This window comes from Emys orbicularis, chromosome 3 (assembly GCF_028017835.1).
Source record: "Emys orbicularis isolate rEmyOrb1 chromosome 3, rEmyOrb1.hap1, whole genome shotgun sequence".
Lineage (NCBI taxonomy): Eukaryota > Metazoa > Chordata > Testudines > Emydidae > Emys > Emys orbicularis.
In genome coordinates this window covers 180,016,710-180,039,500 of record NC_088685.1, presented here as the reverse complement: position 1 = coordinate 180,039,500, position 22,791 = coordinate 180,016,710, and the positions used below count along the sequence as shown (strand labels likewise).

Here is a 22,791-nt window from a genome sequence, read left to right as displayed (position 1 = left end):
AACTGGTTTTCTGCAATCAGAAAGTTGGCAACCCTACCCAATGTAGACAAGGCCTGAGAGTTGGGATTTCTGGGGTCTGTTCCCCACTTTGACACTGATTCACTCTGTGACCTTGGGTGAATCATTTAACTTCTGTGTTTGTTTCCTCATCTGTAAAATGGGATTAATTGTACTCAAAGGGTTTCTTATGAGGCTTGGTTATATAGGGGCAAGTTGTAGTCCGAGATGCCCACTTGACTCTCCTTATAGTGAATGGACGGCACGTGAAAGCATATCTGAAGGTTAAATTTGGCATGTAAAGGTTTGTAAAGCGATACATGTAAAGCTTTAAAAGTGGACTTGTGAATTTGCTTGGTAACTACATATCCTATGATCGAGAGCTGAGGTGGGGAAAGGATTGAGGTATTCCCCTGAAAGCATAATTGGCCACATTCACTTGTCTGTCTCTCCCTCCCTAAATTCCCTGGACCACTTCTGGCTTCTGAGAGAGCGGGAAACTATGTCCCTTTTCCCTCCTAGATATGTGAGGGCTTTTCCTTTCGCTTATCTCCCACTCTTCTTTGCAGGTGTAGGCAGGGGTGAGGTTGAGATGACACTAGATCCAGTTGTCAAGATCCAGCTGCACTTAAACTTTCATCTGAGCTGACCATGTTTTGTGGTGGGTTATAAATCAACCAGGCTTATAGAAGGTGTCATGGTCCATTCCTCTTCTCCACTTTCCCCTGAACCTCCTTCAAATTTAACTTCAAGTTAAGGTTGCTAGAGTAAATATAATCCTTATACAAAATGACAAAAATATTGGTTAGTTGTGGTAAGTGTCATAAATACTCTATAACTCTTACAGTTAATACATTAGTAGGGCCCTACCAATTCACATGCAAAACGCATCCCGGACTGTGAAATCTGGTCTCCTCTCCGTGGTATCTGGTCTTTTGTGTGCTTTTACCCAATACTATACAGATTTCACAGGAGAGACCAGCGTTTCTCAAATTAGAAGTCCTGACCCAAAAGGGAGTTGCAGGGGGGTCATGGTATTGCCACCCTTACTTCTGTGCTGCTGCTGGCAGGTTACTGCCTTCAGAGCTGGGTGTGTGGCCAACAGCCGCCGCTTCTGTGCTGCCACCTTCAGAGCTGGGCGGCCAGAGCGTGGGGGCTGCTAACTGAGGGCCCAGCTCTGCAGGCAGCAGTGCAGAAGTAAAGGTGGCAATACCATACCATGCCATCCTTACTTCTGCGCTGCTGCTGGTGGCAGCTCAGCCTTCAGAGCTGAACTCTGGGGCCTGCAGCCGCCGCTCTCCAGCTGCCCAGCTCTGAAGGCAGCACCGCCGCCAGCAGCAGCGCAGAAGTAAGGGTAGCAGTACTGCAACCCCCTCTGCCCCCCCTCCCCCCACAATAACCTTGTTACCATCCCTCCCACACACAACTCCTTTTTGGGTCAGGGCCCCTACAATTACAACACTGTGACATTTCAGATTTAAATAGCTGAAATCATGAAATTTACTATTTTTAAAATCCTATGGCCGTGAAATTGACCAAAATGGACCGTGAATTTGGTAGGGCCCTATACATTAGGTTAAGAATAATATTGATGTGAAAATCCACTTTGAGTTGCAAAAACAGCCATAACACACGCACTCCAGATAAACATACAGGAATATACTTTTTTCACCAAACCAGCACCTTCAATGAAATCTTCATCAACAATTTATAACGTGAAGTTTGCTGCAACAGTGGGTTAGTGCAATTTTTTGTTTTGCTTTTTTAAAATAAAACAAATAAACTCTGGATCAGGTTAAGTCTGAGTTTAGGTCATAAGTGAAATACTTTGTTCCTGAGTGGATGTTTGTCCATATCTTACTGTTTGGGAAAATTTGGCATAATTGGCTGTTTCCAATTAGGAAAGGCCTGGAACTGGAATAATATGGGATGAGTGCTGAAACTGAACTCCTATGGGGAAGAATGTACGGCACCTGCCAATAGTATTCCTGGCTCAAGACAGTGAGCAATCAGTTTCTCACTTTTGTGACCACTTAACTGCTCTCCTTTTTTATCCTCTCTCTCTTCTCACCAGAAGTTTTTCTTTGGAGTCTTGCACAGGGCTGCTAAAGTATTTTAAAACCTCCTTTTAGTGTTAACGTCTCCAACTTTTTTTTTATTAATAAGCGTTGGAGCAGAACGTTTTGAAGAGTGTATTGAAACTTTTACTTCTAGTGATGAGGAGGAGAAAACTTGCCAGCAAGACAATTACCTTATTTATTGTTTCATTTCCTATCTTCTACTTTCCTTCCTGTCAGATACTATGATTGCTCAGACCTGGTATAATAATGTCCAGTAATACTTTTGGCTCTTCAGAATACATTTTATTTTGTTGCAGTCCTGCATGGAATAATTTCATAGGGATTCAACACAAGTGATGAGATGAAGAAATATTTTTTTAAATGTATAATTCTTTCCTAATTTTCCATACTCTCTCAAAAAGCATTGGAGTTCTTTCCCTCACTGTTCTTCATAGACATTTTTTTCCCTATACATCTCATTTCACACCTGAAGTTCCCACAGAAAATATTGCTTGTGCTTTGCATATGAAAGCTGGAGTTGGAAATGGAGTCCAAACTTTAGAACCCTTATCTTCCAGCTGTGACTCCAGATGTCAGTAGGCCAAGATTAGGATAATTGCCCTTATTAAATACTTCTCTTGGCAATCTGATGACTGAATGCAATTTTGAGTTTCAAATGCAGAAGAAAATTAAAGGAATCGCCATATTCTTTATATTTGTTGTTACTATAATCATCCTAGTAAATTTGAAATGATATGTTAAATCATTTGATAAATTATTTTATTTTTCATAAAATGGCAAATGAGAATATTTATTTTCAAAATAATCAATGTTCTTATGTTTAAGAGGGATCCCCTCCTCCCCCAAACCTTATTAATAAGAATTACCAGAAATTAGAACAATACAAAGCTAGGCATTTTATCATTTTTGACGCAGACAGTGGTGCCCTGAGAACATAAAGGGAAAATAAATGTCAGGCTACCTGGGACAGTTTCATAAAGGATTAAATGACTATCCAAAATTTAAAATTGAGGGCCAGCACTTGGGGTGGTGGGTCATATCACTGAATCACATGTTGAATGAGAAGCAGGTAGAGAGAAAAAGAAAGGTCTATATTTGAAATTAAAAATACAGGATATTAAGTAATAGAAAGGACATACGTTATAGTCTTCACACACCTGGCACTTTCAGTACCATTTCCTGTTACTATAAAAGTTTCTTAAATCCAAGCCAACTTTAAACATGTTTCCATAAAGTGTACAAAACTAATAACATGTGGCTAGGGGTAAATCCAGTTCCTGCACAGGTCCCCGTTGTAGTAGAACTGGTAGATTGAGCTGCATGTGGGGAGTGGATGTCCTGTGCGTGATATAGAAACCACTTTTGGGGGATAGAGGAAAGCCAGGGCCAGAGGATCTTCCTTTTTGCAGATTCTCTAGTCTTCACGTCCACACACCATGGCAGAGGCAGCGATTGCTTCTGCTGTTGTGTTCAGTGGTGGCTGCTACAGCGCAGCCATTCTGCTACCTGGGGGTGATTCCTTCTTCCACTCAATGGAGACCAGAGCACAGTCTGCTATTGGTCTACCTTTGAAATACTAGGGCAGACTAGGGAATGCATGTAAATTTTGTGTACTTTTCATAATCTCCCTTTAGATAATATCTATGCTAATTTTGTGTTCTTCATTCAGAAACAATTCCAGAGGGGGTTTCTTTCTTTTGCATGAAGGATGCCTTTTCCATAGAAATGCTTTGAAAACAATGTGTGAAGGGAAACGTGGGTGATTATGTCTTTGAGTGTTGAAGGGACGTCACCAACTTGTAATCTAGTCTGTTTTTCAAAAATTGGAGTTAAAAGTAGTTTCACATTCTACATATGTCCACGAGTCCGGGTGCCAGTAGTTGTGGTTTTAGTCATATTTTCCTATCTTTTAAAAATGTCTTTTCTCCTCATAGTTGCTCTGTGTAAAGACGTTCACAAACTGGGAACAGACTGGCTCTTTGGGAAGCAATGGATCTGACTATGCATAAAATACTATCAAATGCACAAAATTAATTGATGTGTAAATGAGTGTTTATATATTTGCATAGAGAATTAATTGTATAGAAAAACTACAAAGAATTATTTCCCCTAGTTTTTCATTTATGATAATCTTAGGTGTTGTTTCAGTGGTACATTAATGTGCAGAAAAGGGTTCCTTTTTGACTGACCAAAAAGACACACATTGCTGGGGGGAAAGTGTGGGTAGTTTTAAAGTTATATGCAGGCTTACAGTGTTAGTTACTATCTGACTCATCATGACTTCCTTAATTATCCTAATAACTGATCACATTATACAGATGGTGCATGGATGTGTGCATATGCAAAGAGAGAGGAAACCGCTGAATACTAAAGATTCTTTTTGTTTAATAAACTTTTTTATTCCTTAATAAGTGTAAACAACTAAGACATTTTGTTGTTATCAGACATTCTCTTCTTGGCTGCTGTTGACATATAAGGCACATACTTTGCATACTTACACCTAGCAAAAATACACATCTGTCTCAGATAAACAAGGATATTTTTAATAAATGGTGCTAAAGTTACAGAACTCATTCCTTGGTCTTCAGTGGCATATTTATTTTTCCTGTCAAAGATCATGGAAGAGGGAAAAAAAATAGAGACCGTTTTGTATCTATGAATTTCTGCTTTGCCTACATCCACACAAACAAATGTGGAAACACATCAACTACACTGTTATTATTTTGCATCTGAAATTGTTTATCAAGTCACCAGTTTCAAATACAGTTGTGAAATACTGTAACTCATGAACCAGACGGGCTATCTAGTGAATTATAGTAATTTAGCAATTACAAATAGAAACGACTTATCAGGCTATCTAGTCCATTTCAGTCGTAGTGGCTTAAACCAATTCTGCTTGGTAGTAATTTTCTCAGTAACTAGGAAATTATCCCAGTCTCTGCAGGTTTATATTAGAAGCTGAATTCAGCGTAGGTGTTTCTCAAGGCCGGTCTGATGAAAATCAGAATACCATTCCCCTGCAAGTAGAAACCCAGCTTTGAGTAGAGACTGCTGTCAGTTCAAAAATGTAATAGTGGATGTGTGAAAATAAGGCAGAAAGGAGTCTGTGCAGACTTTACACAACTTATGGGTAACTGTAACTGCAAGCCAGTTACTGATGCTACTTTCTTAGGACTACAATCAATTTTTCATATACTATTCCTGTTAAAGTAAATGTACCAAAAACTCGAGATCCTTAGTGTGTAGTGGACCGTAACAAAGAAATAATCAGAAATGGTCCAAAAAGCATGTATTTTGAACCAACTAAAAAATGTGTCTGAAAACTAACTGGAAAAAAACCCTCTTTTTGCTTTCTATCCTCTAAGATCAAAGTTAACGTCTGATGCAGAGAAAGAATCTATAATGATGTTTGGAAGAAATCTTCGACAGTTGCTTCTGACGAGCCCTGTGAGAGGACGTATTTTGATGGGAGTTGATCCTGGGTACAAACATGGCTGCAAGCTGGCAATCATTTCGCCAACCAGTAAGTTTAAATTCCAAATTTTTCCATCAGCTTTTAAAACACTGTTTAACTTTTGAAATTTACTGAATTACAGTAAAAGCAAGTTGTTATACAGTATACTTATGGAGGGTATCTATTTTCTGTTATGATTTAATCTTTCATGTTTGCATGTAACTTACCCTGCAAATTCCTTTAGTAGCATGGGATTAAATGTTACGGGCCTGAGTCTCCACTCCCTTGTCTAGTCATTTTCACCTGTGCAAAGTGGGAATTAACAGTTTTGCACTCTCATCACACAGTTGTGAATAATTAAAATACAGTAGTTAGGAATCAGACCCTTAATGTATTACAGCTTAAAATGGAATCAGCATTTGAATACTTGCTTCATAATTTCCCCCCCACACAAATAACCTGTTTACACACTTGGAAATTGACTTCTTCTCTGCTTGTTTTTCTTTAATATTGCATATTTTAAAGTAAACTGGCACTTACAGAAGGTGCAGGACCCAGCAGCTCTGGAAATCTGAAGTTCTCTGGTGAACAGGTGCAGCTTTTAGGCAGCTGCAGGGCAAATCTCCCTAATGTGACTTAATTAGGTCTGGAGGTTTACCCCTGTAAGGGTGTGAAAAGGTTTGTCACTTTCTCCTCCCATCCTGTCCTTGCCTTCTTTGCTGAGACTTCAAAAAAGAGCTATCAGGTGTGATGGCGTGTGTTTTGTCATGTAGGTACTTCTCCACCTCTCTAGTTAATAAATGTTGTTCGTAGTGTTTTTCTTACATTTGCTAACTACCCAGTCAGTTCCTAATGATTCTGGCCTTGTTTACAGAGTTCCTTATGGTTTGAAGCAGAGTATCTATAATAAATTTTGTTTGATTCATATGAAGTCATTGGTCTAAAATGCCTAAGTTCCATTTTCAAAAGTCACTGAGGAACCTAAAGCCATGTCTATACATGCAGCACATCTGGTAAAGATGCTCTATGCTGACAGAAGAGAGCTCTTCTGTTGGCATAAAAAAGCCACCTCTGTGATCAGCATAAGCTATGTCAGCGGGAGAAGCTCTCCCGCCGACATAGTGCTGTGAACACGAGCACTTATGCTGGTGTAATTTATGTCAGTCACGGGGGTGGAATATTCACACCCCTAAGGGACAAAAGTTTTGCCGACATAGGCTGTAGTGTAGACATAGAAGCCTAAATCCCATTGACTTTCAGTGAGTCTTAGGCTAAGTCACTTACACATAATAAAATTTTACCCATTGTCCTATTGTCTTGTAATGTTTGTGCTTCTCTGTTGAAGGACAGAAAAACGTTTCCATATAAAGTCTATCCTTTTATGGTTTATTTAGCCGCCTTTTCCCTACCCCTTCCGCACTGGTTACGTATTCAGCAGCTGAAATATATTAAAAATGGTGAGAGCCAGGGTCTTTCCTGTCTTTGACCACAGCAAATCTGTATCTCTCCTCAACATGTCAAACTGACACTTTACAATATGTATCTTTCTTTAAAAAAAACCCACAAAACCCCAAAATAAGCAAACAAAACAAAAAAAACCTCTGCATTCTGTAACTCCTTCTTGGCCATAATGTGGGCATCTGGAAACTGTACAAGTATTTTGTCAATTCTTCAGTGAAATAAAACATTGAGCCACACCACCTGTGGTTTGGATAAAATGTAAAGTACGCTGCTTTTTATGATAATCAAACAGGCTGTTAAGAGAAACCTCGTAAAACTTGTGGATGTTTATGCATTTTACAGTCTTTGTTTAAAAAAAAAAACAATTATGGATCACAGGAAATAGGCCTTTTTTGCAAGCTAGTGACACTTGATTTAAAAACATGTATGCTGTTCTTCACAGACATAATTTTCTCTTTTGTTTTCAGCATAGATTTTTGTGAAAATGGAAATTACACTTTCCAATTTTTTTTTTGCTAGACTGTTGTTTTGGGGAAGTAGTAATGGCTTTGGTGTTGAATTAACCCCATATTGCCAAAATACAAGGCTCAAATAATGTATAAGTTTTTATAATGCCTTCAGATTTATTTTCTTCATATTGTTTTATATCTCAATGAGCTTGCTTATTAGTTGTCTGATTTTTAAGAGTTACAGACTTACGTTTCCTCGATTTTCTGTATAAAGTTTCCTGACGGCCTTCCAAAGTACCCAATCCAGCATTCTCTCTAATTTAATCTCTTTCACAGCACATAGTACAAGGAATAGACTCACACACACTGTATATTCAAATAAGGCTGCTGTATTTAAGTACAACGAAGTATAACTAACTTAAAAAAAGGCATGCTTAATTGGGGTGGCCATTTTATATTCATATCTCTTAGAGAACTTACTATTTAGCTTGGTAGTGAATAGTAGTGACTCCTTAACTGGGACAGCATTTGCTTAAATTCTGCCTAAAGGAGGGACACATTTGACCAGTGCAAAGCTAGTTGTATTGCTTAACTAGGTGTTAAAAAGTCTTTAAATCCTCATTTTGGGCCAGTAGTTGCCAAATGAAAATGAAAAGATGCAGAAAACTTGGTTATAACATAAAACCAAAACATTATGGATACTTTTCATTTTTTTAAAAAGGGGACGGTCAATTGCAGAAATAAGAATATGTTGTTTGTTTCTTTTAAGTGCTTTACAAATATTTACTGTTCTCATAAGACTTTTGTGAAATAAGTAAATAAGTGTTCTTAGCAAGGCTTGGTAAAAATGAAAGGAGCCCAGATCCACCAAAATGTTAGCCTGAACAATTACCGATGGATTTATCCTCCCAGCACCCTTGTGATGTGGGAAAGTATTAATCTTATTTTACAGAGGGGAGCCGAGGCACTTGTCACTAAGTGACTTGCTTATGGTCACAGAAGAAATCTGTGGCCAAACCTGGAATCGAACTCATGTCTCATGAGTCCTAGTCCAGTGCCCTCAACAATAACTAGCCTTCCACCCCTACATCTCTCAGCACAGAGCAGATGGGGGCCAGTGAGATAGAGGAATTCAGGAACTCTGATGTCTGTTGCTGAGCTGGGAGGCGTAAATCATTGTGATCAGTGTTCTATTAGTTCTTCCTAATCTAGGTGAGAGAAGCAGAATTCAAAGAATTAACAGTGTCTGGACTTGTTTATTTGGAGGGGTAACATGCTCTACGGGGATGTGATTTCTAGGGCACGCTGATGTGCTGCACATGAATTGGTCTGTGTAGACCCTGCTGGTGTGCACTAAAGGTTCCCTAGTGTGCTTTAACTTAGTTCTGTTTAAAACAGCACTACGATGAAGCACATGAACAGGGTCTAAATGGACCAGTTAGTATGCTTTAGAAATCCAACCTACATAGAGCACATTACCTCACTGTCTAAACAAAACCTCAGTCTCTGGATATGTGCTGTAGTAGACACTCTGAATTCTTCAGTGGAAACTGATGCCCATGGCAGCAATGTGGAGCAATATTATCCCCTCCCCACTTTGCAGGGAGGCATAGTGACTTGCCAAAGCCAACAGAGGGAGTTTCTGTTAGAGCTGGAATTAGAATTTAGGCATTCTGTCTTCTAGGGCTAGGTCTACACTGGGGGGGGGGGAGGGGGGATCGATTTAAGATACGCAAATTCAGCTAATCGACCGCCGTGGCTCCCCTGTCGACAGCGCTTACTCCTCCTGACGAGGTGGGAGTAGGCGCGTCGATTCGGGGATCGATTTATCCGTCTAGATGAGACGCGATAAATTGATCCCCGAGAGATCGATTTCTACCCGCCGATCCGGGCGGGTAGTGTAGACAAGCCCTAGGTCTGTACTCAGACCACTAGATCACACCTCTCTCTAAGCAGATCTTTAAAATGTACAGATTACAGCAATAAACCCTTCCTGCCCCATGGAACCATTTTTTCTAATCACAAAATATTTGCTGAATACAAACAGTGATGCTGATTGGTGCTGGTGGTGTGTTATGTGGGCATGTTTACTAGGAGCTAGGCAGTCTACCAACTCATTTCATTCTGGCAGTGAACCCAGTTGTACACAATATATAAGAAAATGGTGGATAATTATTGAAATGTTTTTCTTGTGAATCAGCCCTTCACCTAGGTAGTTCATCAGGAAATACCGTTTGGAATTTTCTGTTTCTAACTGAATGGTTTTGCCTTTCCTCATTCTAGGTCAGATACTCCATACTGATGTTGTCTATTTGCATTCTGGACAAGGATTCCGTGAAGCTGAAAAGATAAGGAGACTTCTTCTGCATTACAAGTATGATGATGAAGCTTTCATTAAAATATAAATAGGATAAATATCTACATTGTATCAAAATTGGATATACAAGCACGATGCCCAGAGATTTAGTGGAATTTCTGCTTTCATGGCTGACGGCTGAATGTTGCTCAATTTATGTTCATGTTTTAAAATATTGTATGTATTAGATGCTTATGAAATCAAGCAGTGAATATAGTTAGTTTACAAATTAGATGCTGTGGAAATGTATTTGCAAAGGTGTGCCAATTCATCTTATTCCTACTGTGCAGCACCCATGCTAGTCTATTTTAGGAGCTTTTATGAACAGCTATTGCTACTTGTATTAAATTTTGGGATAGTTTTGGGTGGTGGGACGTTGTTCACTAGGGATTAGGAGTTTGATGTTAAACACTCATGCGTACCTGTTGATAGCCTGGGATTATTGGTAGCTCTGGCCCTTACTGTACTATTTTTGAGGTGGTTCCATCCAGTGTTATTCCATTGAGTGAGCTTCCAAAATGAGTTTTTCTTCATTTTAGCTTCTGTTCAATTCAATAGAAGCCATTTTGCACGGGGAAGGATTTTCCTGTCTGTGCAATAAAATGATTTAACATGAAGACAGGCAAGGAGAGACATGAATGATGTATTACAGCTCTTGAGTTTCCTGTAGTTAGGATTGCTGTTCACTTCTATAAGGGATATGTGAAAATTATCACTCTCGCCACTCACAACATCACAATGCACTCAAACCTTCAGACAGTCAGTCCCTTCCCCCATACATGCCTCAAGCCCTTGAAAAGTCTTACTACTAGAGCCACTTAAAGGTTGCTTTGCTGTTGTACATGCAGCTAAGGGGATGGAATTCTCCATTGCAGGGTACTAGCTACTTTGTAGCTACTGCAGCAAGACACACTTTTGTAATATGCCACAGTGTGTGTGTTGTGCAGCTTAACTCTTGGCTAATCAGCCTGGTTCATGCTGAGGTGCTGATGTCTACAGGGTTCTAAGATCTTCCTATGTGTGGAAGATGGCGACATGTTCTTGTTGAGTACAGCCTTTACCTATTACATAAAATGAAATTACTACACATCCCTAACTATGCAGGAAAACTGAATGTTTATCCTTTATCTCCTTTAAAGCTGCAGCACTGTTGTGATAGGCAATGGGACTGCCTGCAGGGAGACAGAAGCTTACTTTGCTGACTTAATTATGAAAAAGTACTTTGCACCACTGGATGTTGTATATTGGTAAGATTGCTTCCTTTGCTTGACATTTTGTTTTCCTCTTCAGCACATTTCAAGTTCAGTAGGTGCTTTTAAATGTGGTTTTTTTAAGGTACACCGGTACCTCGATATAACGTGACCCAATATAACACGAATTCGGATATAATGCGGTAAAGCAGCGCTCCGGGGGGGGCGGGGCTGCGCACTCCGGTGGATCAAAGCAAGTTTGATATAACGCAGTTTCACCTATAACGCGGTAAGATTTTTTTGGCTCCCGAGGATAGCGTTATATCGAGGTAGAGGTGTAGTTCCTCTGCAGTCCTCTCCGTCTTTTACTGTTATCGTATCAGGCTTGGCCCACCCTTCTGGCTATAGAGAAGTGGTCTTGGCTCCCTTTGGAGTATGTAAACACCCACTCATGGGGAGAAGTTCACTAGAGCATCATTCAATGCATTCCCTCTTCTTGGGGATAAGTGTGCTGCCTCCATAGCAGTCTCCAAGTCTTGCCAGCCCAAGGAACTCAGCCCTCAGCTGAGGACCTGCGTCCCATATCCTCTGTGTTTCCCTACAGCAACTGTAGGTTGCTGATTGCTTGGCTGGGCCACTGGAATGCAAATTTAAATACTGGTATCATCTGTCTATGCTATGGAAAGCTTGCTGATCCTTTGGGTATTAAGTTGCCTGGAAAAAATCCTTTGTTAATGCACAGCAAGAGTAATGAAGGATTCATCTTGCCAAAAACTCAGTTTTTGACCATTAGATTTCAGAATTCAACAGAACTGTTTGACAAGCCTCTGTTTGGGTTTTGATGTGAATGCTAAGTCTGTCTGCTGCCTGACCAGAGGACAGAGCCTCTTGGTTTCCCTCCAAGAAATAATGGAAATATACTCACTATCTCAAATGAATTTTTTAAATCTTGGAGTAAGCGTTTGCATTGAAAGTAAAAAGCAACCATTTTTGTTCCTCCATCAAAATGTTAAGATAGATAGTAAAAAGTAGTTCTAAGTTTTCCAAAAAGGGATTGCTTTTCTCTCTTTGGACTTTTGTCATCTTCTGTGTGTTTAATGTTTTTTTGTCAAATCCATAGATTGAAAAGAGATCTGACAGAAATTTTCAATAAATGCATTTTTCCTAGGAAATTATGTTGTCATTTAACTCCATTTGTTCTTTGTTTTCCAGACTGGTATAAATTTGTGATGAGAACCAATAATTAATCTGATTTTATTTCAAAAGGCACTCTAGGGGTCCTCTTTAATTTTTTTAATGTTTGTTTTCAAATCAGAAGCTCATACAAGACTGCAGAAGCTTTTTATTGACTCTAGCCCCAAAGCAGGGGCTTTGTGTAGTTCAGTTAGCATGGAAGACAATTATAATATGTTTGGAAAAAAGTCATATTGTAAAATTTTATTGTCATTTATTTAGATAAAATTTGAAAGCCAGTTATGGAAATATAAGTGCTTTGTTGGAAGAAGCAATTGTAACTTGTTTGAATTGTAATTTGTCATGTTTTTTTTTCAGTTTTTTGTGCTACAGAATGCAAATATCTGTTTGTTAAAGTTCGTGCAGCAAGATTTATTTTTTTATTTTATGACAGGTTTTGTGGACGGTTTTCTTATAATGCTTTGCTTTTTTTTCTTTTCTTTGTGTTTTGTTACAATTATTTTGTCAGTAGAATAGGAATGTAGAGAGAACTTCCAAAATATTTCACCCTGTCAGTTTCTTGGGCTGAACTTTGTGGAGCTACTGTAATGGAATATTTTAAAAATAAAAATATTAGGAACTGGTAAAATGCATGTGGAAATAGGAATTGTGAGAACATTTTTCAATCCAAAGTATCAAGTAGGCAGATTTCTCTAATAACTGTATATGGAGACAGATTTTTCTCAAGTTTCAAGAATTAGATTACTCATTAAATCATATTATAACTTTTTTTGACAAAACTAGTTGTAAAACTTCTAGTGAAATATAAACTTTTAGATTGTCAATATAAGAGATAGCTGAAATAAAAAGTTAGCATAATTAAAGTACTATTTAGTATCACTATCACTATTAATTTATGTTGTACTAGTATTTGCAGGTCCTAACTTGGATTTAGGGCTCCATTGTACTAGGTGCACACTTAAGGAAAAGATGATCTCTGCATTGGTGAGCTTGTATAGGGAACCAGATGGCACCAATGATCATGTTAAAAGGAATAACAGGTGGAATAATTTTAATTGCAGTAAACGTATTCAGAATATTGGATGCTATTAGCCACATAGCTGTCACTATTTAAATATTTCCAAATAAGCTGAGCCTGGGGTCTTAGTAGCTGCCCCCCACTTCTGACCTCCTTGACTATCTGTCTTTTTATGGAGGTTGGACTTTCATCTTGCTCTTCGGTCTGGCTGCCGTTTCTCCCTGCTCGGGTGTGTGTGTGCACGCACAGGAAGCCTGCTGCTCACTCTTGAAAGCAGTTGTTAGGAGCAGGAATTAGTTTTTTTCTTTACTAGATAGTTCAGCCAGCGGCCTGGGACTGAGGACGGCTAACACCCAGGACAGAATTTAAAAACCTGAGCAGTCTTGGCCAAATGGGGCAGTTGGCTACTATAGTTGACTATTTGAGCAATTACCCAGGCCATTGATGTACTCCTTGAGGCATATTGTGAAGCATGAGTCAGAAGAATGAGTACTGTCAGTAACCTGAATACTGTAATGTTTTGATGGTCCAAGAATGAACACTCCTTTGTGTCTTATTACATTTCCAGAAAAGCTTCATTAATTTAGAGTAGGGCTGTCAAGCGATTAAAGAAAGTAATTGCGTGATTAATCGCACTTTTAAACAATAATAGAATACCATTTATTTAAATATTTTGGTATATTTTCTACATTTTCAAATATATTGATTTCAGATACCAGTTTTTGATTTCAATTACAACACAGAACACAAATTGTACAGTGCTCACTTTATATTTATTTTTTATTACAAATATTTGTGCTATAAAAAACAAAAAATAGTATTTTTCAATTCACCTCATACAAGTACTGTAGTGCAATCTCTTTATCATGAAAGTTGAACTTACAAATGTAGAATTATGTACAAAAAAACCTGCATTCAAAAATAAAACAGTGTAAAACTTTAGCACCTACAAGTCCACTCAGTCCTACTTCTTGTTCAGCCAGTCACTCAGACAAACAAGTTTGTTTACATTTGCGGGAGATAATGCTGCCCGCTTCTTGTTTACAGTGTCACCTGAAAGTGAGAACAGGTGTTCTCATGGCACTGTAGTAGTCAGCGTCACAAGATATTTACATGCCAGATGCGTTAAAGATTCATATGTCTCTTCATGTTTCAACCACCATTCCAAAGGACATGCATCCATGCTAATGAGGGTTTCTGCTCGATAATGATCCAAAGTAGTGCAGACCGATGCATGTTCAGTTTCATCATCTGAGTCAGATGCCACCAGCAGAAGGTTGATTTTCTTTTTTGGTGGTTTGGGTTCAGTAGTTTCTGCATCGGAGTGTTGCTCTTTTAAGACTTCTGAAAGCAAACGCCACACCTCGTCCCTCTCAGATTTTGGAAGGCACTTCAGATTCTTAAACCTTGGGTCGAGTGCTGTAGCTAGTTTTAGAAATCTCACATTGGTACCTTCTTTGCATTTTGTCAAATCTGCAGTGAAAGTGTTCTTGAAACGAACATGTGCTGGGTCAGCATCCGAGATTGTTATAACATGAAATATATAGCAGAATGCGGGTAAAACAGAGCAGGAGACATACTATTGTCCCCCAAGGAGTTCATTCTCAAATTTAATTAACGCATTATTTTTTTAACAAGCGTCAGCAGCATGGAAACGTCCTCTGGAATGGTGGCCAAAGCATGAAGCGGTATACGAATGTTGTTCTCACTTTCAGGTGACATTTTAAATAAGAAGCCGGCATCATTATCTTAGTGATTGGCTGAACAAGAATTAGGACTGAATGGACTTATAGGCTCTAAAGTTTTACATTGTTTTGTTTTTAATGCAGTTATGTAGCAAAAAAAAAGCTACATTTGTAAGTTGCACTTTCATGATGAAGAGATTGCATTATAGTATTAGGTGAACTGAAAAATACTATTTCTTTTGGTTATCATTTTTACAGTGCAAATATTTGTAATAAAAATAATATAAAGTGAGCGCTGTACACTTTGTATTCTGTGTTGTAATAAAAATCAATATATTTGAAATGTAGAAAAACATCCTAAAATATTTAATAAATTTCAATCGCAATTCTATTGTTTAACATTGTAATTAAACTGCGATTAATTTTTTATTCGCGATAAATTTTTTTGAGTTAATTGCGTGAGTTAACTGTGATTAATCGACAGCCCTAATTTAGAGATAAGGTTGTTCAAGTGCATTTCTTCATGATAATCAAAACGCAAGGGCTTTTTCTACACACAGTCTGAGTACAGCTGTGAAGTTAAACATGTGCCACCCCCTGGTGAGAGAGACTCTTGTTTGGATGGCTTATATTGATTCTGCTACTACTAAGGAATCAATTTAAGCAAAATCGAAACAGTACATTGTTAATCTGAGACAAGAGTGTCCACCCTGGGGCATTGCACAGATTGAACTAAATCAGTTTACAAACCAGTTGAGTGAAACCAGTGCTAAAAGTGTAGCAGAAAGCATAAATTAAGGCAACGTTCACACCGAACTCAGTAATACCAGTCTCCAAGCATTAGTTCTTCAGCACTGCTCAAGCACACCAACAGTCTACTACCTTGTCTAGATGTTCGCTTGTCTAGATGTTCGCTTTCAGTTCAAAAGTACTGTTGCCTTCAATGCGCATACTTCAAAGCAGTGTCAATCCAGAACCCCCCTTTAAAAAAAAAAAAAAAAAAAGAGAGAGGCCAGTTTGTTCACTGGCCCTTCAGAGGAGGCTAGCTTGCTTAACAGTTTAGCAGTACTTAAAGAGCAGATTTGGGAGCTCTTGCAAATCTCACAAATCAGCTTCTTAGTAGCTCAGCTGTTGCAGAACATGTGGGCTTGGAAGAGGGATAGGAAGCGGATGGGGTGGAACTGTGGGATTTGGCTTCCTTTGTATTTAAAGCCTGTGGTATATACGGTATATACTTCCTTTGTATTTAAAGCCTGTGGTATACTTTTTAAATTATCACTAACGGAGGGGTTGGAGAGCACGGGTGATTTTTTTACCATTTCTCCCTCTCATTTCCTTTTTTTTCTCCTACCCATCATGTGAAACTAGCATAATACAATTTCAGACAATGAGAGTTATACAATAAGGAAAGTATGTGGGTAATTGTGTGTACTAAAATGTATACAGAATTGAATGTCTAACTTCTGTGCACAGCTACTATCACTGCATGTGCAGTCCTGCTTATGTTGTGCACTAATGACCAGTTACACATCCAGCTAGTTACTTGCATGTGCAATTACTGCAACTGGGCATCCATTTTTGCTTACACACTTTGAAATTCTGGTCCTCCATTTCCAAAGCCATATATAGTAATTTCAGAATTGCACGTAGAGAAATCTTGGGTAAAATCCTGATCCCACTGAGGTCAATGGGAATTTTGCCATTGACTTCAATGAGGACAGGATTTCACACTTTGTTTGTAGTTGGTGGTACAAGAATGAAATGACTGGGCAGTTCTTTATATAATTTGCATATCTTAGTTTATTTTTAGACATATCTTGAAGGAGACCAGTCTATTTTGTCTTCCAGAGCTATGACAAAGACAAAATATTTTATTTGATCAGCTGATACCAGTAAGTATAATAAAATATGAGCTATTAAAATACCAGGCCTTCAACAATAACAGTTATATATTCATAGAATCATAGAACTCCCCACTTAACATCCTCTCACTTAACGTTGTTTCGATCTTGCGTCCCTGGTCAATTACAGAACATGCTCCATTTAAAGTTGTTCAATACTTCACTATAATGTCGTTTGGCTGCCTGCGTTGTCCACAGCTGGCAGCCCCCCATCAGCTCCGCTATGACCTCCCCAGAGCGCCTTCCGCCCACCGGCAAACCCCACGGATCAGCGCCTTCCCCCTCCTCCCCCTGCCTTCTGCCCGCGGCAATCAGCTGGCTTCTGGCATTCAGGAGGGATCGGGGAGGAGCGAGGACTCGGCGTGCAGTCTCCACCTCCCTCCCCTGTCTCCCGAATGCCACAAACCAGCTGATTGCTGTGGGCAGGAGGCAGGGGAGGGAGGGGGGAGGAGTGAGGACGCAGCATACGGAGTAAAGGGGGGGGGGGAAAGAAGAGGCGGGTTAAGGGTGGGGGCTTAGGGGAAGGGGTGGAGTGGGCGGGCCGAGGATTGAGCCCCCCGCCCCTGGTGCTTGCAGAGTAGGGGAAGCTGCCACTGCTGCTGTGCCACATGCTTCTCCTAGCCTACAGCGCCTTCAGCCTCCTTGCCTGCCTCATTGTCTCCGGTGCCAGTGAGCTGTGCCTGTGTGGGGTAAGGCGGGGACACCTCCCAACTATAGTACTGTACTATATAACAATTTTTCCCCCCCTGGAACCTAACCCCCCCATTTACATTCATTCTTATGGGGAAATTGGATTCGCTTAACATCGTTTCACTTAAAGTCGCATTTTTCAGGAACTGAACTACAATGTTAAGTGAGGAGTTAGTGTTTCAGGGTTGGAAGGCACCTCAGGAGGTCATCTAGTCCCACCCCCTGCTCAAAGCAGGGCCAATCCCCAACTAAATCATCCCAGCCAGGGCTTTGTCAAGCCTGACCTTAAAAACCTCTAAGGAAGGAGATTCCACCAACTCCCTAAGTAACCTATTCCAGTGCTTCACCACCCTCCTAGTGAAAAAGATTTTCCTAATATCCAACCTAAACCTCCCCAACTGCAACTTGAGACCATTACTCCTTGTTCTGTCATCTGGTACCACTGAGAACAGCCTAGATCCATCCTCTTTGGAACCCCCTTTTAGGTAGTTGAAAGCAGCTATCAAATCCCCCCTCATTCTTCTCTTCTGCAGAATAAGCACATAGTTTTACTGAAATATTCAAGTTTTGTGAAATAAAGTTTTTATTCAAAAAAAGACTGCAGTAGGAAATGAGGCATATGGATTTTTTTTTTTTTTTTGGTTGGCTTTAAAAACTATCTGAAGAAAGTTTGACAGTTTTGGATTTAAAACAAATATTTTTCACTACTTTTATAACCAGCACACTTTCTATACCTAAGTCCAACCTAAATAATTGCAGGACTTCTCTCTCTTTTTTTTTTAATATAGTTTCTCTTGTAGACCTATGTTTATTGACTTAGATTAGGACTGGACTAGAGCCCAGAGACGGTCATATTTGGTCTTTAGGTTTTTTGTTACAACTTTTGTTGCCAGGTCCAGTAAATATTCTTGATTATTTTTGTTAGTTTTATTGTGAGTTCTTGCCAAAGATACAATGTATTATACCCAAAACAGATGTTCTGTTTAGACAAATGTATATTTGCTTTAACAGAACCCAAAATGAAAATGAAACAACAGTGTGTTCAGCATTAACATGACAGCTGATGAACTTCAGGATTTCATGGGTCTTTTTAAGTTAAATTAAAAATGTTTGGGAAATGCATATGCAGAGCACTGGGACTGGTTTTCTTTGGCCTGCTGTCCGTTCTAGGAGTCTGTGAGTGACAATTGTTTGAGTGACAGATGGGCTATGCTAGAATAGAGCAATGTAAACAGCTTTATCATGTTTTTAAAAATAACTTTAAAAAGCACAATTTTTCTTTCTGCCTAAGTGGTCTTATGATAAGAATACAAGCATTCTTGCAGGTGAAACTAATTACACTGCTCTACAGCCAAAATGCTTCTGAAATAAATGTAGTCAAACTTTACTAATTCTGGGTCACTGAGAATGAAAATGATGCTTAAAATTGTTGATTGGCTGTAGTTTTCAAGATATGCTATTGGGTCAGTATATACGACCCTTGACTTGGGAATGGCGGAGGATAAGTGAGTTATAAAGAGAAGGGATCTCAATTTAAACCAGAAATGACTAAAATACATCTTTGACTGGATCTATGAATAAATCTGACTGGGTTTGGACAGTACTTGCTTTTTAGGCAAAACAATGAATGATGCAATCTGAAGCTGGTATTGCGTCATACATGATATGAATTGCATTATGTTATTCCTAGAAGTCATGGATGATGCAATCATAACGAAGCTTACATCACTCTGCTGAACAAATTGCCCTATATCAGCTCTAGAAATCATACAGTGTCGTGCTCTCTTATTTGTCAGTGTTTGATTTTGCAAAGGGACACATTTCTGTTTAGCCAAAGTGAGCAGAGATGCCTCGTACTTCTGTGAACAGTGCAGATAACTTCTGCTATGTTTGTGGTGAAGTGACTTTTGCATCACAAAAGCGCAGTATAACCACTATGGTTAAGAAAGCCTATCACCTTTATTTTGGCTGCAAAATTGGAGATCAGGACAAGAGGTGGGCCCCACACATATGCTGCAACACTTGTGCAACAAATCTTCGCCAATGGTTGAACAGGAAAAGGAAATCTATGCCTTTTGCAGTGCCAATGATTTGGAGAGAGCCAACAGATCATACCAGCAATTGTTACTTCTGCATGGTGCCTCCAGTTGGGAAAGGTATGTCAAAGAAGAAAAAGTGGACTGTGCATTATCCAAACATTCCATCAGCTATATGCCCAGTACCCCACGGAGAAGGACTGCCGGTTCCTGATGCACCAGAATCATTCTCACTTGAGTCAGACGAGGAAGAGGATGAAACTTCTGGTCCTGAACCATCAATGTCACAGGACCCACATTTTCTCCCATCCTCCTCCTCTGAACCACACCTCATAACACAAGGTGAACTGAATGACCTTGTCAGGGATTTGGAACTACCCAAGAGTAAGGCAGAGCTGTTGGGCTCCAGACTACAGCAGTGGAATCTCCTGGCAGGTGATGTTAGGGTTTCCATGTTCCGTGACCGTCAAAAGGATCTTGTCCCATTCTTCTTCATGGAAGGTGATCTTGTAGCCTGCAACAACATCGATGGTGTGATGGCATCCAGATGAGTCTTAAAGCTGTTTTACTGCATAATGGCAATGTTTTGCCATCAATTCCAGTTGGTCATGCAGTCCATATGAAGGAAACTTATGACAACATGAAACAACTTTTGAGGTGCATAAACTATGACCAACATCAGTGGCAGCTTTGTGGTGATTTGAAGGTTGTTGCTCTCTTGCTTGGTCTGCAGACTGGATACACAAAGTACTGCTGTTTTCTCTGCGAATGGGATAGTCGTGCAAGAGATTCCCACTACATCAAGAAAGATTGGCCACTCCAACAGTCATTGGAGCCTGGGAGGAAAAGTGTTCAGCATCCACCACTTGTTGAATCAAGGAAGATTTTGTTACCACCCTTACACATCAAGCTGGGTCTGATGAAGAACTTTGTCAAGGCCATTGACAAAACACAAGCAGCTTTCAAGTACCTCCGTGGAAAATTTCCAAGGTTAAGTGAAGCTAAGATAAAGGAAGGTGTCTTTGTTGGTCCTCAGATTCATGAACTTCTTCGAGATGATGCATTTGACCATGCACTGCGTGGCAAGGAAAAGACGGCATGGAAAGCCTTCCAGTTAGTGGCAATAAATTTTCTCGGAAACAACAAGGCAGACAACTACAGGTTGTTGGTGGAAAACCTCCTCAAGGCATACAAAAGCCTTGGTTGCAACATGTCACTAAAGATACATTTTTTGCACTCTCATCTAGATTTTTTTCCACCGAACTGCGGAGCAGTGAGCAACGAGCATGGCGAGCGATTTCACCAGGACATTGCAACAATGGAGAAACGCTATCAGGGCAAATGGAGCCCATCAATGCTTGCAGACTATTGCTGGACAGTGACAAGAGATGCTCCATTTAATAAATACAAGAGACAAGCCAAGAAGCGCTGAGTAGACACTGAATAGGACTAAACTATGTACATAATAGTTTTTTGCCTTTTGTTTCATAATAAATTTTATTTATATAACCCTTTTGCTGATTTTTAAAGTGTTACATAAACAGGACAGGTGAAATATTCTCATGTAAAGCAACCATAAACCCATGAAAAGACCTAGGTTTACAATTTATGATTAAAACTCTACTATCTACACAATATACATAGACATAAAATGTAAAAACTTAAATATCTTAGAAACAGTAGCCAATCAGTTGTTTTAATTGTCATATTTGAATTCAGCACATCAAAATACATAATAAATAGCACATTTTATCTCTGAAGCAGACGACTTCTCAAAAATTGTAGACCAGTGTTATTTGTATATTTATATTGAAGTGCACTCACGATAAATTATTTCATCTCACACTTAACAATATTTTATAGCATGTGCGTTAGATTACTGGTAGATAAAACAACATCAGCCGATTAAGAACGTAACCTGTATACTCTAGGTGTTTTTTGTTTTTTATCTATTTGGCTTGTTGTCATTTGTCTTGTTTCTGTTATCCTGAACTTTAAACAGTTTGTCCTTTTCCCTTACCTTTGACAAAATCTTTTTCTGGCTTTTCAGGCATTTGAAGCATTGATCTTATTGATGATCTACTGGTATTTATGTTCAAACACTACTACATTGTAGCAAGTCAAGCAAAATCCATAAAATCTTGTAAGATCATTTCTAATGCATTTTATTTCTTTGCTTTAATGTCTTAAATACTTAGGAATTTTCTGCTGAGGTAAAATAGGAGTTCCATAACTTTGAAGTTGGTTTTTAATGGTGAAAAATTGATTTGAAAATATTTGTTCAACAGGAATTTAAGTTCATTTGTATTTTTATAGGTATCTGTACAAACTGTAAATTCCCCTTTTGATTTTAATCTGTGTTTTATGTTGCTGAATATCTGTTATACTCTGTAGACTTGAACAAATGCCACTTTCAAGTTCTCTGTGCCTCTACATTTCTAATGTTACACCCAACTTAATTCCCATTGCTTTTCTGCTTCATAGAACTCTCAGTTTGAAGGGAGTCTAACGTTCGGGTTCACATTATGATAATTAGGTTTCAAGGCGATGCAGGGGGATTAAGATGTCTGACGTCTAGTTGCAGAATAAAGTTCAGAGCCACTTGTAAAACTTGTTTGATTGGTTAACGGAAATATTCAGTGCTTGTGCCAGCATTAGTCCGTATTTCATCAGGTATCCTCAGTGCTGTAACTCTAGATGTGACCTTGGGACTTGATTTACCTCAGCTCAGTTTTCTTTATTAATGTGCCATGAAAGAGGTACATGAAAGATAGCTAACATCAAAGCACCTTTTAAAGTAAAATAGTTGATATGAATCCCTTGGTATTTAACACTGTCTGTCAAATGTTTCAGCTGGCTTGCATCCTTTTACAAGCTATTGCTTGCTGCATTAAAGCAGTTGTTTCAAGTCTGTTGAGGGTACTGAAAGGAGAGGTGGGGGAAGTGGAAAATTTTACTCATATTTCTTTCAAATTGTACTTTCTTCAAGTTTTTATTTTGATCTGTTAGACAGTATAACATTGATGACACACATGTATGCAACCACACATTAGATGCCTGTATAGGAGGCAGAAAATAGTTTCCAAAGCTGTTACAAAAGGAATAAATGTTCTACAAAGACAGTATGTTAGTGTCTGAACTGAAAAACAAACTGTTTTTTAACCATTTAGCTGCTTGATTTTTGCCAAGTCTTAAATGCAGACTTGCAAAATTCTAAACAACAAATTATATTTTGAATGGTGACAAGGGGTGTGTGTGTGTGTATGTGTGTGTGTAAAG

At 39.0% G+C, this 22,791-nt stretch overlaps 1 protein-coding gene across 1 annotated transcript in view; it reads left to right on the top strand.

Moving 5' to 3' along the window:
• SRBD1 (S1 RNA binding domain 1) overlaps nt 1-22,791 on the top strand; it is a 247,442-nt gene that overhangs the window by 73,118 nt on the left and 151,533 nt on the right. Inside the window, exons 14-16 of the mRNA XM_065401220.1 lie at nt 5,444-5,601; nt 9,726-9,816; nt 10,938-11,045. Of these exons, the coding sequence (XP_065257292.1) occupies nt 5,444-5,601; nt 9,726-9,816; nt 10,938-11,045 (357 nt within the window). The remainder of the gene's footprint in view (nt 1-5,443; nt 5,602-9,725; nt 9,817-10,937; nt 11,046-22,791) is intronic.